Raw genomic sequence first — 16,130 nt, 5'->3', positions numbered from 1 at the left:
TGTGATTATCACTTAGTTCCTAACCAAATACCAATGTATTATTTGCAAATGATGCTTTTGTCGAATCCTTTTATTAACCTATAAATCCGAACTATAGTATTTTAATATCTGTAAGAATTAATAGTTTTCGAATTTGGGCAACTTTCCAATTAAACGAAAAACGTTCTTCTGAATTTCAACTTCTCTCGAAATTCAAGTCCTCAAATTCGGTTATTCAATAAGTTTGTTTATCGTGATATTTATATCAATTGTATGACTAGATAAGTAGACATTTCTGAGCAGAAACTTTCTCTCTGAACTTGTCATTTTGAGTTTTCATGTTTCATAATTTTCTTCACTTGGAAAAATATTTGGAAAAGTCAATGTTGAAATGCATTAATTATAAGATGTTTGAGAAATACTGAGCTAAGAATTTCTTCATCGCTTAAAAAATATTAACAGTTTTATACGTCGAACCTCAACCATTATGAATGTGGGTTGGAAGTTTTCTCAAGTAGCAGAATGATGTAGAGACAACCTATCAAATTAAATCAAAATACTTTCTTATGTAAGACGATAGAGATTTTCTGACAGAGGAGATAGAATGCTTACATTTCCAAGCAATCGAAATTTAATTATTTTCAAAGAACTTCTAGGTGCATATTTCACTTATTAATCTGAATTTATTAAACAAAAGTTAATCAAATCTTCATGATAACTAACATCTTATTATTTCTAGTTTACAATTAAACGTAGGCTTTTTTATATTTTACTAATACAGTTGTAAATGATGATTTCTCAATCTATTCTCCAAATATTGAGATAACTGTCGTATGTACGCAACATAACAATCATTACAAGGAACCGCATATATTATTTAATTTTTATTTTTTGGTGTTTGGATTACTAATTTTTTATCATTTGACCTAGTTCAATTTTTATTACATAAATTTTCCTTCGTAAATATGGTACAAAGAAAGGTGTTCTACATATTAATATCATCTTGGATAAACTTGTTGTTGTTGATTCATTATCATATTATACGTAGTGAAGTCCATAAGTTCTTGGCCTCATATGGTAAATATAATGCGTGTGCAAAAATCTTTATGTAGACAAAGACATATCTCAATTATCTTTACACGAAGTTTCAATTTGCTGCTTCGGTGCATTTTATTATAGTAGAGCTAGAGTCAGTCATGTTGAATTAAAAAATGTCTTAGAATGAGTTAGGTTAGGTTAAGTTAGGAGTAACATCAACACAAATAAAAAAAATTGAAACTGTTTACGGTGATTTTTGCCCATCGTTTAGCATAATATAAAACAAATTTCGCTGGGAATGAGAGCAGTTGAGTCAAAAAATTATCGAAACAATGCACAAGAAAATCATTCGAGGTGTGCACTTGCTTCATAACAATACTTCAGTTCACAGTACATCAATATCCGAGGTTATTGTACACGAATGTGACTTTACAGAGATAGAACACCCACTATATAGACCTGATATGGCTCCGTCCGACTTTTTTTTGTTCGCAAAGATGAAAGGCCGAGGGGTAAAATATTTAACATCAACGATGAAATTACGAAATGTGCGAACATTTTGACTCTAAAGATGCATCATATTTTTATAGTAGCACAGAAGTTTCAGTCAGACGTTCTGAAATAAGTATGTGAAAATAAAGGGAAAATATATTGAAGAATAATAGTTTTTTATACTTCAAACTACAAAAGAGAACTGTTAGATATTTACTAGGACCAAACAGCAGGGTACACTGCAGGAACTTCTTTAAAAGATTAAAAATTCTGACTCTTCGTTCCTTATTAATCTTGGAATCCATTTGTCTAATTCGTAGGCACTCATACCAAATTAAGAAATGAAAAATAATCTTTACTCCTCGTATGAAATTCGGTACACATCGAACAAACCGTCAGTCCACGTGGACTCATCATCTACACTGTATATCAATTAAAACATCGAATCGTAAGCTTAAATGCATTTCTATCGGCCGAAGCTGTCGGAAGACGTATTTACACAATTTCTTTGAAATATTCCAGCCAGAAAGTCTGCGATAAGCATTGGTGTGGCTTAGTGAGATTATTTGCGTCAGACAAAAGAAGTTCTAACAAACGAATGGGGTACAAAAAGGGCTCAGTTCACGTCTGGTTCCCTGTTTAAAACCGAACTCCGTCACAAGCAGGTACATTTTCCTCGTCTATTTACGTATTATAATTTAATATTCAGTTGTAGAAAGTTAATAAGGTGTAATAATGATTTTTTTTAAGTTCGGCAAGGGTTTTTGTAATCTGCAATTGATATTGGGAGAACTATAATTATCAGTGCGATCGGTAGAGGCCATTCCAGTTTTTGTTCCATGTAACGAAGCCGTTGATCAATTTAGTTCGTGATATAATAAGGAAAAAGCTGTAGTTTTTTTAATAAAAAAGTGTTTTACATCGTAATAAAAGTTGTGTTAACAATAATGAATGATCAGTGTATTTGACAAACAAAACTCATATATTCTTGTTGTAAGGAATATACAACCACAAATTTTTGCACCCTGGAATATCCTAAACTGAAAAATGGTGGACCAAATTGATTGTTTCTAAAAAAGGAAATACAGCCTAACCACATGTATTGTTTGATATATATGTGTTCTTTTTCAAATTATGGGATAAGGGGGTGACAGATATATATTTAATAGTTGGTGAAAAAAATGAATAAAGTTTATATTATTTTGGTAGCACCCATATTCTGTCGTCATTTAATGGTTCCATAATTTTTTATTAGTATAATCTCATGATTGTAATTTGAATAAAAAAATGCCCTGGAAAGTTATTATCTCAGATAAAGGATTTTGATGACAGCGCTTCCCTTAGGTCATCAACAATAGATTGGACTCAATTAAACGTCAAAAAAATCCATTAAAAACTGATGACCAAATTCGCACACTTTCTCGAATCCAAATAAAATACTCACTCTAATCGACGCTCTGTTCAGAATAATAATTTTTTTCTGATCGTTCCTTTCGGACCTTTATCGACAAACCGAAATGGCAAAAATTGTGTTGATAAAAAAAGTTGTAGCTCATAAATACAACCAAACAGCGCCTGTGGTTTTTTCAGTTTTCATGTATTTGAAATTACCGTTTACATTGCAAGGAATGTAAAAGGAATGCACAATGAGCTAGAATTTAATACTAGTAAACAATTTTCCCCTAATTATCCCAACTCATTTTTTTTTCGTGAATTATTTATATTTGGGGTTGATTTGGAATAAGGGATGACAGCCTAATACCATACCCAACAACACACACTAATAAAATAATTACCACACATGATCCTTCAAATGCTTTCGACAATATCCAAGCGATGTAAATCATGAAGCTCATCAACGAAACAATTCATTGAATATTTAGGATTCACTTTAGACTAGGAAATGAGTTTTGGAGAATATATAAGAAAAAGAGCAGACAAAGCATTATCAACCAGACAATCGCTTAGGCGACTAATGAAAAATATCGGGGACTGCCACCAAAAGGAGACTGTTGATGTCACAAATTCAAAACTTAGGTACGGCGTAGAGATATGGGGAAATACTACGCAAATAGAGGTCTTAGAGTATGCAGTGCATACCAGAATCAACTCAGTAGATCTGCTAGCACTGGAGACAATTCCTAACTACGCGCTTCTTACCGTATGTCCAAAGCTGGATAGACAGAAATCAAAAGGAGGTGAACTATTATTTAACCCACCCACTGTTTAAACACGTTTTTTTGTAAAAAGCATCCCCCAGAGGGTAGTTCAAGTGGTTTCTGCCGTGTGGGGATACCTGTGGTTGGGTACGTGATCTAACCACAATAAGTTTTCATCTATCGGTTGATTTGAAAAAACATTTTTTGCATAAGAGGATAATACGATTCCTAAACGTTTTTACTCTTGTAATTACTCATAGAACTATGTCATTTTAAAAAAAGTTACTTAACAAAAAATGATGTTTTCAATAATGTTATTAAAAAAGTTATAAAAAAGTAAATAGTTGGCTATGAATTTAGAGTAGACAAGTTGAGGAAGACAAGATAGTGGCCAGTACGATTCATCTGAAGACGATCAAGGCTATAACTGAAGACCAAGCATCTCATCAGAGCTATCTGCATAAGACACCCGGCTTTCATAAGCTTCAAACGCATCTAAATGTCAACCAGAGATAAGCAGTGGACGCCTCTTGGTACATCAGAATCTGTGCCCAGCACATATACGTAGAGTTGTGCCAAAAGATGATAAGAAAATTCTGGAAACTATCAGAATATCAATAAGTGATTTTTAATTATAGAATTCAACTTAGGGAGTCGAGAAATTACACTAAAGAAGGCTACACTAGGCATCCAAGGCTTAGAAAATATATTTCTGCTTGACTGCAGATCTATAAGATCATCTTAACATCTTGAGTTTAACTTAGAACTGATCATTGGTTTCACAACAATACCTTTCGTTAAATGTTTGTCGTATCTCTTAAGGGATGTATCGAATTTAAGTGGGGACTCATTAGTTTCATAGTTAAGGGCTAGGGCTAGATCGAAAATAACCTAGACAGAGACGTGGAGCTATATTATGCTCCGAGTTTAGAAGCTTCAAATCTGATTTGGAGGTAAAGATATTGATAATATTTAACAATTTGCAGTTTTTTCCTATGATGTTTCCAAGTCGATAGTAGATTGTTAGATCCAAAATTTTGCAGTGATCCACAAAAATAAAGGTGATCGTTGTTAATAAACACATTGGAATATTGTAATGAAATATTTATAGCGAATTAAATTAGAATAATAGCAGTTGAAATGGAAGTGCCATGACAGAAAATCATTAGATCGTCTTCTTAAAAAGCATACTGGATGAGACGAAGGAGATCAAAGCAAAGATCCTTTTTAGCGAATATAAAAGAATGAGAAAGAATTTATCCTATACCAAATCACTTGGAAGATATTTTCCTTCCACTAGGAGAATATGGACGTCACAGTTCTAACAGAAAATTATCGGCAGAAAAACTATGCAAAGCAATTGAGGTCTTATGTATTCAGAATTACATAGAAAGCACATGATCCTTAAGAAACTAATGGAATCACGCAACTTTGTAAACAATTTCAAAATCCTGACACAATTACAAAATGGCAATATTCTCAGAAAGCTGACAAAACTTATGGAAGAATAGAAAAACGAAATGACATAGGAAAATACTTGCCGTAGATCCGTAATTTCAGCAAACAATAATTGCAGATTAATAATCGAAAACAATATTTTCGAAAATAATTATCATACCATGAGTATTCCAGAAAGACCATTAGAACCATTTAAAACAAATAAAACTATAAGATTGGAACAGAGACTCGTCGACGAGATCAGTGATCTGAGAAAAGAAGCAGAAAAAATCAAAACAACTGCAGAGCTCTATCCAGTAATTCATATAAATCTTATTTCTTTGACAATCATCCTTCATCATCCATCAACTGTAATCGCTAACATAATTTTCACTTACAAAATCATAAATTATTATTTAGTCTTTTATTATTTTTGGAATTTGCTTTGGAGGTGTTTCAGTACTCCTAATATAGTGTGTCTTGTGGATAAACATTGAAATATACACGAGAAGAGAAACTTTCAAAATTAACAACATTTAAAGATATAAATCACGTTTCACGTTCTCAATACATAACCTCAAAATTTGAAACTTAGGAAAACGTGAATATTTTTTGGGAAAAACACTCCGATTTGTCATAAAAAGTTTTTTTTTTGTTGATCAACTAGAAATAGACATATCAGAACATTATATACTGACTCCGATTTCCTCTAACTCTGAAGAGGTTTTTCAATTGTTTATTTTGCATGAACAAAGAGAAACTTTCCCTGAAGTACTAAACATTTAATTCATAAGCCTGGAAGAGTTATTGAAGAATCGATTTTGAATTTAGGATTTTTGCTGAATTTTAAGCTTACGGATTAATGGAAATTACAGAAGTACCTAGTTTATATTCATCGAAAGAGATATGAACTACCGAACGGTGAATAAAAGAGAAGTTGCAACTAAAGATGTTTGAAAATATTTTGTAAATATTATTAATATTTGTACCTTATTTTATATAACATCAAATAAAAACGGAAAGTAGAAATTATTGCAGTTATCCTAATGAATTATTGTAACTAAAGTGAGCTTTTTAGATTGAAATATAATAATGGAAAACAAAAACTATACACATTTTAAGTAATTGTTTTCAGTTTTAGAAAGAATTCAAGTACCTCCAAGGAATGTCGCGAGATTGCGGATTCACTTACGAGCAAACAAACAAACAAGAAAGGCAACGAAAAGAATTTAAAATCACAGTATGAAGGCTAGAGGCAGTATTCATATTAATGGAATATGTCCATTACGATTTCAAATAAAAATTTTTACAAATTATAAAAACTGGAATCTGTTTTCCGAGAATACGGAACTTACTCAATACAAAATAACAGAAGATATCGATGAAACGGTTAACAAAGTTACCAGCTGAGGGAAACGAGCCCCAAAAAACAAAAATGGAATGACGGAAACCATAAAAGATCACATTCTAGTACCCTGGTGGAATGACGAATGTCGATGGACAATAAAACCAAGCAGCATTTGATATCTACAAAATATACAAGAACCCTGAAAATCTAACAAGTTTTAAGAACTTAAGAGCTAAGGCGAGGTATACCCTAAAAGAGTACAAGAGAATCATGGAAGGCATACGTACAAAAAATAAATAGTTCAACTAATATCAGTACTATTTGGAAAAAAATGAGGCAAATATCCAGTTACAAATAATATCAGAAAATTGCTGCCTTAGAAGTTGACGGACAAAGTATTAGTAACCCCAAACAAACAACTGATTTACTTGCCAGCGATTACGAGAAACAATCTAGTGATGCTTAACGGAAAGTTTTCTATAATGATCAAAACAGTTTTCATAACTTTCACATCAATAATATAGAGATGTGCATCAAGAAACCCCTCTTAAAGACTAAGTTGGACGAAGCCATTATATCCCTTAATGATTCTGGCCCAGGGCCAAACGATATACCTATTAGCTTTCAACAATATTTCTCAAAAATTGTTAATGCTAGACTTATTTCTGAACTACAACGAAAGAAATTGATAAAACCAGAACATACCGATTTTAGAGAACAAAAAAGCACAATCGACAACATTATAGATCTAGAAAGTGATAATATGAGACTTTAGCAAACAATCAGAAATACATAGCTGTATTTTTTAACATAATCAAAGCCTTTGATACTCCATGGAGGTCTAACAGTGAAAACCTTGAAATAATGGAACATAGATGGAAACATGCAGGCTTTCATTCACATTTTTCTGAATATCCCTCACTTCAAAACAAAACAACATGGAACACCGCAGGGTTAAGTAATCAGTCCAATTTTATTCCTGATAGTTTGTATCATCATCATCATCATCATCATCATCATCATTCAGCTTTATCTCGTCCACTGCTGGACATAGGCCTCCTCCAAATGCTTCCAGTTTTCTCTGCTCTGAACGGTTGCTACTCAATTTGTCCGTATTTTTTTAATATCACCAGTCCATCTCGTAGGAGGTCTTCCTGGATTTCGCCTGTCTGTTCTCGGTTTCCAATCTAGAGTTATTTTTATCCATCGGTTATCTTGTATCCTTGCAGCATGTCCTGCCCACCACCATTTTTGTCTCAGTATTTGGTCTATGATCTCTTTAACTCCAGATCGTCTGCGCAATTCGTCATTCCTTATCCCATCCCTCATAGTGATGCCGAGGATAGACCTCTCCATTTTACGCTGTGTAATTTGCAATTTAAGTATTTAAATAGCTTGTATGTTTTTGAAATAATAACAGAACATTGTAGAAACTTGCCATTTTTTGCAGAAACATCTAGAACACTGATTACCCAATAATAAAGAGACCCAACCACCGTATTTTATAATTTCCTTTATATTAAGTTATGTATGGTACCGTCAGAGGGCGCAAGGCTATGTAACCGTCATACTACCCCTCTTAAAACTGTTTGTATTTAACGGACTATATAATCATTGTGAAAAATCCAGATCGTTCCAATTATTTTGAAGCTCATATAAAGCCCTGTCTTCGGCTTGGAACGATCAACTGCTGATCTTTATGTCATACCGGCTTTTTATGCAATCACTCTCAATCCTTATCTTTTTACGGACCTCAGTATAAATGAGCAACAATATTCGACGCAGTTCTTCAGCATAATTGTCTGAATCAAGTTTCGACCCAAACGCGATATCAAATTCCGTAGTCTTATGAACAACTTCTAGTATCAACGGTGTGTGTTAGTCTCAATCGTCTTGAAGTTTGTTGACAAATTTTCCAAAATGGCTTTCTAAGGTTCTATCAAATTGTTCCACTATTACGTCCGTTTGAAGATGCAACGGAGTCGTCTTGGTTTTCCTTTTTTCCAAAATCTAACAAATCTTCTGGAACACTGTTCTCGTCTCCTGATTGGAAAAGTGCGTTTACTGAAGCATAATATTTCGAATACGTTTCCTCGCTTGTGGAAAAGATACTTCCACGTCAATCTCGCTATCCGTTTAATAGGTACGCTCGCATTATACATCATTATTTCTTCATTCCTTTCCGTTGTTTAGTTCTGGGTTCTTACTAAGCACTTGGGTCCTCTACGACAACAATTTGCTAGGTCCCCGTTAAATACGACCTAATAGGATCTTTCTCTCAATTTCTTCATTGTGTCATTCATGGTTTCACTATCTTCAATGTCTTCAACTTCAAATTGCTCAGCATTTCCGCGAAACCGGCATTTGCGCTTGTAGAGGCATTATAAGTCTTTAGTAGGAAAGGTCGTCCGTCCAAGTACTTACTGGAAGTATTATAGGGGGTCTTGATAATCGCCAAGAGTTCTCTTCTTGTCACGCAGTATTTATTCTCAACGTTTACATCGTTTTGCTAAAGTATACGATGATCCGTTCTTCACCGACTTAATTTGCGACAATAACCTGTTCTATCACACGCCACACGCATTTTTAAATTAATTATTCAATCAATCAATAAAATTTATTAATTTCAACTATATTTTATTATTATTATAAGCAATGAACACCATGGAGTGTATGAAATCCCCCGTTCAGATTGTATATTGGCCAGACAAATCGACGTATTTCCGTCAGAGTCAAGGAACATTTGTTGTTTGTCACTAATTCCGACATTTCCTCCATCTATGCCCAACACTGTGTCCATACCGGACACATAATCGATTTCAATAGAACCAAAACCATCGCATCATTCCGCTCCTTCACGTCTAGGATTATTTGAGAAACTATCGGAATAGAGAAGCGTCCAAATTGCCTTACCATAAGGGATGATAGCCGGAGATTTCCGGCTACTTGGCAAAACCTTCTTCATCCACTTTTCTCCAATACCACTTCGACCAACAACAACATTTCGACTAGCCCACCAGTTAGCCCAAGACCATAAGTGAGTGTGTCAACAGTATTCTTGATGGTAGGCATATTATTTTTATTTTCTATTTTCTTAAACTTGATCAAATTATAATACAGGGGATTGAGAAATAGGATTATCTCACTAGATATGGAATTTTTTGCAATAAAACAAATTTTGATTACAAATGAAACTCACCTATCTACAGTAAGGATGTGGGCGTCGCGTCTTCTTATCCAAGACACTGATTTGTTACCTAGCTGCTTAATTTTACAGGGGATGTAGGCATGGGTTCCTAGTTGGGTTGTTATATTTGTAGTTGTAGTTGGATCGAAATATGGACCCGTGTATAACCCTGTGAAACGTTTTACCGCGTAGGCTGCTTCACCTTCATGGAAGACTGTAAAAAAACAGTAAAATTAAACTTGAACGTATAAAATTTCATTTATTAGTCAAAAAAAAAAAGATAACTAATAGGATCAACCACCATTGGGTTCATTTTACGAGAAAATCAAGCAAGTGTTTCCTATCTATAGAGAAAATTAAAAAGAGTTAGCTGCGTATAATTAAAAGTTATAATAAAACTGACATTATGTTCATTACCAAGCTATCATCTTCAACGATTGCTCTTTTGGTAAAGTGTCATTGAAAACTATTGATTTTTCCAAATTTTCTACTTCTACAGACCTCTTTGAACTTTTTCAGGTCATTGAGGTTTCAATTTTCACCCTCCTTTTATCAATTTCCTTCAATAATCCTCTGCTACTCAATTTATTTCTTGTATTGCTCTTCATTTTCATCTATTTTCACAAGTTCTAGTTTTTTAGCCAATTACCGTCTCCGAATTATGGTTCTTATCTTTCATTGTTCCAACAACATCCTACCTAACTAGTATAAACAGAAGTGGACTAATCCTGTCTCTTTGTTCAACCTCCATATCCATCCTAAACTATTTCATCCATTTGAACCCTCCCCGTTTAACATTTTCAATATATCTTTTGCTATCAAATCAAATCAAAGGAGGCGTTTGCGGACATATCTCTTCCTAATGAGATTCCCACAAGAGAGGAGTTGCTCAGCCGAAAGATTCTGGAAGACACAACTGTTAAAACAAGCAAGTACCAACAGATTTGTTTATTTTTCGTTAATTGTGAATTATTTTTTGGTCTTTATGATTGTAGTTTTGTCCCAGTTGAAGAAACATATCTTGACGTACCGTAGACCACAATATGAAAAAATATACATCCACTAGGAGATTTGGCGACAGAAAACGTTGAGGCCTCGGGAAACTACAAATGCTGAAGATAAACGGATTGTTTTAATCAATAAACGTAATCAACGATTCACGGACCCAGAGATATCAACTCAAATCAATGAATCGGCCTTTGAGGACTTTTACAATGAAATGGAGATTGAGAGAAGCCGATTTCTTTTGAAGGGTGGTGGTGAATGAACCTCTTTTAAGACGTTAGAATAAAATTGAGTGGTTGCAGTGAGCTTTAGAACATAAAAAATGAACGCATGTGTGAATTTTTTGCTATGTTTTGGAGCAATGGTGACTGTAGATTGAAGGGATTTTGAAGAAAAGAAGGCTATATGAAATATTAACGGAAAATGTAGTACATTTTGGACAGCACCTGATACCAAGCTTTCCTCGAAGCTAAGCAAAGAGTATTTGATACAATTGAAATGGAAGAATGTACTGAAAGTAATGATTTGGCCGTCACAGTCGCCCGCCCTCAACTCGATTGAGTAGTTGTGAGACAAATTGAACGGGGAAGCCAGGAAACCACTTCACGTCTTTGGAATATCCTGAAAAACGAATGGAACCAAATAGACCAATGATTGTCTCACGGAATTGTTACAGAGAATACTAAAATTGTGGACTGAAATGATTGCCAACGCAGCTTACAAACCTTTGAAGGCCAATAATAGTGCAGTCATTGAAGCGAAAAATATGATCATACCTCCGAATTTTTTTTACTGTAAAACGATTGGCGTGAAATTTTGGAATTAGGCTCATCTTATCCTTAACTTCAAAAATGAAAATGTAAGTGTAAACAACCCCTTAATAGAAAAATTGACATTGAGCCATTTTATCGCTAGAAAACGTGTTTAATATCAAGGGGTGAAATTTTAAAGTATTTTCTAACACAATTACCTCATAATAAAATCATTTTCAACCCCTTGAAAACCTTAAAACCCTTACAAACAACACCTAAATTGAAAAATTACAAAAAATTACTTTGGTATGACATAAAAAGATTTGAGTACTGAGTAAATAATATTTTATGTTCTCTATCTTAATTATCGAATTTTCAACTACCTTTCGATCCTTAAAAACAACCCCTTGATAGAAATTTGTTTAAAAAAATTTCTTTTGATGAAAGAAAACGATTTAAATGTTATTCCATATTCTCAAGCTTTTCAACTCTTGAAACTACACCTAAATTAAATTAAATATATACGATTACACATTTAAAAATATAATAATTTAATTATAGAGTAAGAAATCACCATTTATTGTCAATAAAATATAAACTTAGAAGTTGTCTAAAGCTGTACCAGATTGAATTAGTAATACATTTTCAAAAATTTTGCAACAAAAATGCATAAAAAACCCATAATCATAATTTTCATTCAATTTTATAAAAAAAAAATATAAATACGAAACTGCGTACGCATTGTTTTAAATAAAAACTTGATCGATGCACGTGCAAAGATCTTATTCCATCCACAATTATTACAAAAGGAATAGATAAAATAATAAATACTAAAATAAAACAAGTAATGCTAAAAATACTACTTACACCCATAAATTTATTGCAATTTTAATTTTTTGAATTAAATTGTATGAATTATAGTATCATAAAATGTTGGTAGAATATAAACGAGTTTAAAATATTATTTATGTAGGTCAGAATTAATAAATATTTTTGTTAATTTGTTGACAATTTGATCGAGTTCATCAATCGATCAATCAAGACAATAGTTTTGAATCCCTATTACAATGTATTTTCACTTTGCTCCAAATTTTCAGTTTACTAAGTAGAAAAAAATACGATTAGTTTTTGGACCATAACTCCTTCAATTTTGATGTTATCACAACTTCTAAAGCACCATTTTTAAGATAATTAAAAGAGCTACAACTTTTTTTATTATAATATATAGTGAAAAACCTTTTATTTTGAAACGGTGAAGGGTTCGAGAGAGACTGTGATTGCGCTGCCGCGTGCTCTTTAAACAATCATATGCCCGACAGAAAAAAATACCAATTTTTGTCAGAAAAGACGTACATTTTTCATCATTATACTTTTAGATTAGATTTAGATTTACTTTCATAATTTTTAAAATATTATGAAAAGAAGGTGTTTTTTTTGAAAAATATGTGTCCTAAAGCAGCCAAACTGCTAGAATCTATCAAATTCTATAATAAAGTTAATTCCATACGGAATACCATTAATTTTAATTTTGGTGGTAATGGCACTTATGAAACCCATTGATTTAAAAGAAAAAACCATTAGATGTTCCTCTTATTTGCAATATAGCTCACTCATTTCCCGTGCACAAGACTTTTAACAGTGCTCATTTCAAAGCTTATTTCAAGCCCCCATTTCATTAGAATGTATAAAATGTATCTGCTCACCCGTAGATTGCATTGAATACATCGATTAAATTTCAGTAAAAATAAAAGCGGTTTTAATTTTTAATATCTTGGTTAATATTGCACTTAGGTCACTTTATGAAAAACCAATTTGTTCAGTTTTTTACCTGCTACAATTTTCTCATCGTAAAATTTTGTTAAAATGCATATTTTTGGAGATAGTTGCAAAAAACCGTTGAAAAACGTGAAAAAATTTTCAAATACCAATAACGTGAAAAGTATTGAGTTTTTTGAGAAACTTTTTTTCTCAAAATTAGGTCTTCTATCGATATCCTAGGTTAAAAAAATTTACACCAACTAGAAGGGGTGGCAACCACCCCCAGGGTGGGTGCGGAGTTCAGATTATTTTCACTTTTGAAATTAATCGTAAGATTTCAAAAATTTCATGCAAATCGGTTCACAGTAAAAAAATTGGGAGCAAAATCGCTTCAATGACTGCATTATAATGTCGATCTATATAAAAAATTTGTTAATAATGAAATTAATAAAAAGAGGAAATTGAATGGACCGCTTGGCATTTTAATAAAATCTTCAATATAATACCATAATGTGAATAAATAACATTGTTAGAACGTTAGAAGCTGTTTAACCTTTTTCTAGAAAAGACATTTTAAATTTCATTCGAAACAGTTGAGATATATTTCAAGCTGCCACCGCGCCAGCCGTTGAGATCAATTATAGTTTTAATAGCTCAACGAGTAACTTCTGATTAAAATTGATCCGGCTTTGGGTTGAAAGGATAACGGCGGTGTTCTCTTTCCATTCGGTTATTCCAATTATTCGACCAGCTACTAAAAATACATTTATTCAAATATGGTCGGAATTTGGAATGAAAATATTAATTAAATTGTTATTTTCACAGTTCGCATAGCTTATAGATTGAGAGCCAGATTCTTCAATACATACGTTAAATTGATAGAATGTATCAAAAGTATCAAAACAATTCGATAAAATGGTTTAAAATATTTTGATTTGCGAAGCACATAATACCGCACTAATATACTTTACGATATCAGTCGTTTCAGTAATATTAATTTTCATTGTAGACGTGGATGACTGGCATATCAACAGCCATCGAATACTTAACCTAATCTAACCGAAATTAACCTTACCTAACCTAACCTAATTTAACCTAACGTAACCTAATCTAACCTAACATAACATAACATAACCTAACGTAATCTAACCTGTCCTAATAATGTATTTTAGGTGCCTTATGTAACATTTTTCAATCACAAAATTCAATTAACAGATTTAGAAGAGTTTTTGTTCGGTATTCTGTAACTAATCATCTTATAATAACGCAATATACAGGTTGTCCCACGACGAGCTAAAACTATCTCTATATGGCAAAATACTTATAGTAAAATCATGAAAATTTCTACATTTGCGTTATCGGATACGATCTTTTTAACTAAAATAGTTTAAAAGATGGTCGACTTCCGATTTTACCTGTTACTTTGTTATTTTAAATAGAACACCATGTATATTAATAACTAAGAAGGAAATGAGGGGTTAGTGCACTTACTTGAAAGAAATTGTGACCACTACTTTTTTTAATTTTTCTCGTTGATAGATTTTTTGGACTACAATTACTTGTTTTGAATCGTTCTACCAATCTTTGAACCAGCACAATTTTGGGGTTATATTCGAGCACATTGTCATTTACACACATTTTTGTCGATTTAAACATGATTGAAATAAATATTTTAACGAATAAACTCACAATAAAAACTTCGAGGATCGAATTTGGACTGAGGAAATAATAATTTATTTTGCGTTTGGGAGAGAAAAAATTCAAAATTAAAAACTCCCAAAAACATAATCTTAGTGTCGTTTGAAAAGACATTTTGCGTTATAAATTTCCGCCGACAATTTATCCCCATATTTGATAATACGAATAATGAGTTTAAGAATTAAATATCGAATGAGAATGATCTTTTACCGAACGTGCTCGTTTTATATTTAAAGTATCTCATTTTTTAAGTCCCAACCTTTTAACCGAGCAATTTCCGGATTTCGGAAAAGAATAACAGCTTACCCACATAATCGGCATTCAGCGCGAGGTATACAGTGAGACCCTCTGAAAAATTCGATGAAAGATTTATAATGCGCATTTTTATGAAAAAAATTCACGGCATGAACAAAGTAACAACCGCCCGGAAAATGTAGATTTATTCGAATACAGGACCTATTGAATTTGATTTAGTGCCCACATCAACCAAACTGGGAAGGCGGTCGGATGAACAAAACGCCCGGAGAATCTCTCAAACACAAATAAAATGCAGTTGGATATAAATAAAATAACACTATATTTCCGGAATCGTATAAGTTTTTAAAGTTGTAGTATACGTGACACAAGATCTTGAAAGGTGAAAAAGTTTAACAGGATTTTGAGTACAAGAAATGATAAAACTGAATAATGGAAAAATCGTTCTTGAATTTGAAATGGAAGGAACGGAACAAGGAAAGTTTATGTACATAGTATGTCCCAGAAAATTATGTATACACCCCACAAAAATTATCGCATTACTGGTATTTTAGGTTATTTTTAATACTTAATTTTAGTTTTTTGGGACAATCTGTATATTTATCAACTTAATAGATATTTCTGGTTTCTTATCGTGGGCAAAAAAATATCAAAATTTCTTACAATTTTTTTTGGAAGCAAAAATGCTTGAGTAAATCATTTCTGACTTGGAAAATGCATTGAGATCGAGAACTTTCTAAGCAAATTGTGTTATTGTATAGTGAAAATTTAAATTTATTTTGTTAATAATGGATGTGCCTCAACGTTTAACAAGACATGTGACGAATGAAGAAGCCTCTGAATCATCGCGCTCATACAAGATGGCCGCAGTCAAAGGTATGGCGCCGAGGTAATTGGAGTTCAACAAAGCACCATATCCAGAATTGTTATTCGCTACCAAAAAACTGGGCAGCTAACCAGAAGACCCGGACAAGGCCGCGGAAGGGTAACTTCGGTAGTAGATGATCGTTATTTGAGGTTAA

At 32.8% G+C, this 16,130-nt stretch overlaps 1 protein-coding gene across 7 annotated transcripts in view; it reads right to left on the bottom strand.

The window, feature by feature from the left end:
- LOC130446011 (hemicentin-2-like) overlaps positions 1 to 16,130 on the bottom strand; it is a 251,683-nt gene that overhangs the window by 28,423 nt on the left and 207,130 nt on the right. For all 7 annotated transcript variants that reach the window (XR_008910094.1, XR_008910095.1, XM_056781979.1 and 4 more), the window contains one exon: positions 9,653 to 9,854. Coding sequence is in view for 5 of the 7 variants with exons in the window: in XM_056781979.1 (XP_056637957.1) it covers positions 9,653 to 9,854 (202 nt within the window). In the remaining 2 variants the exon portion in view is untranslated. The remainder of the gene's footprint in view (positions 1 to 9,652; positions 9,855 to 16,130) is intronic.

This window comes from Diorhabda sublineata, chromosome 6, assembly GCF_026230105.1.
Source record: "Diorhabda sublineata isolate icDioSubl1.1 chromosome 6, icDioSubl1.1, whole genome shotgun sequence".
NCBI lineage: Eukaryota > Metazoa > Arthropoda > Insecta > Coleoptera > Chrysomelidae > Diorhabda > Diorhabda sublineata.
This window is presented reverse-complemented; position numbering and strand designations above follow the sequence as displayed.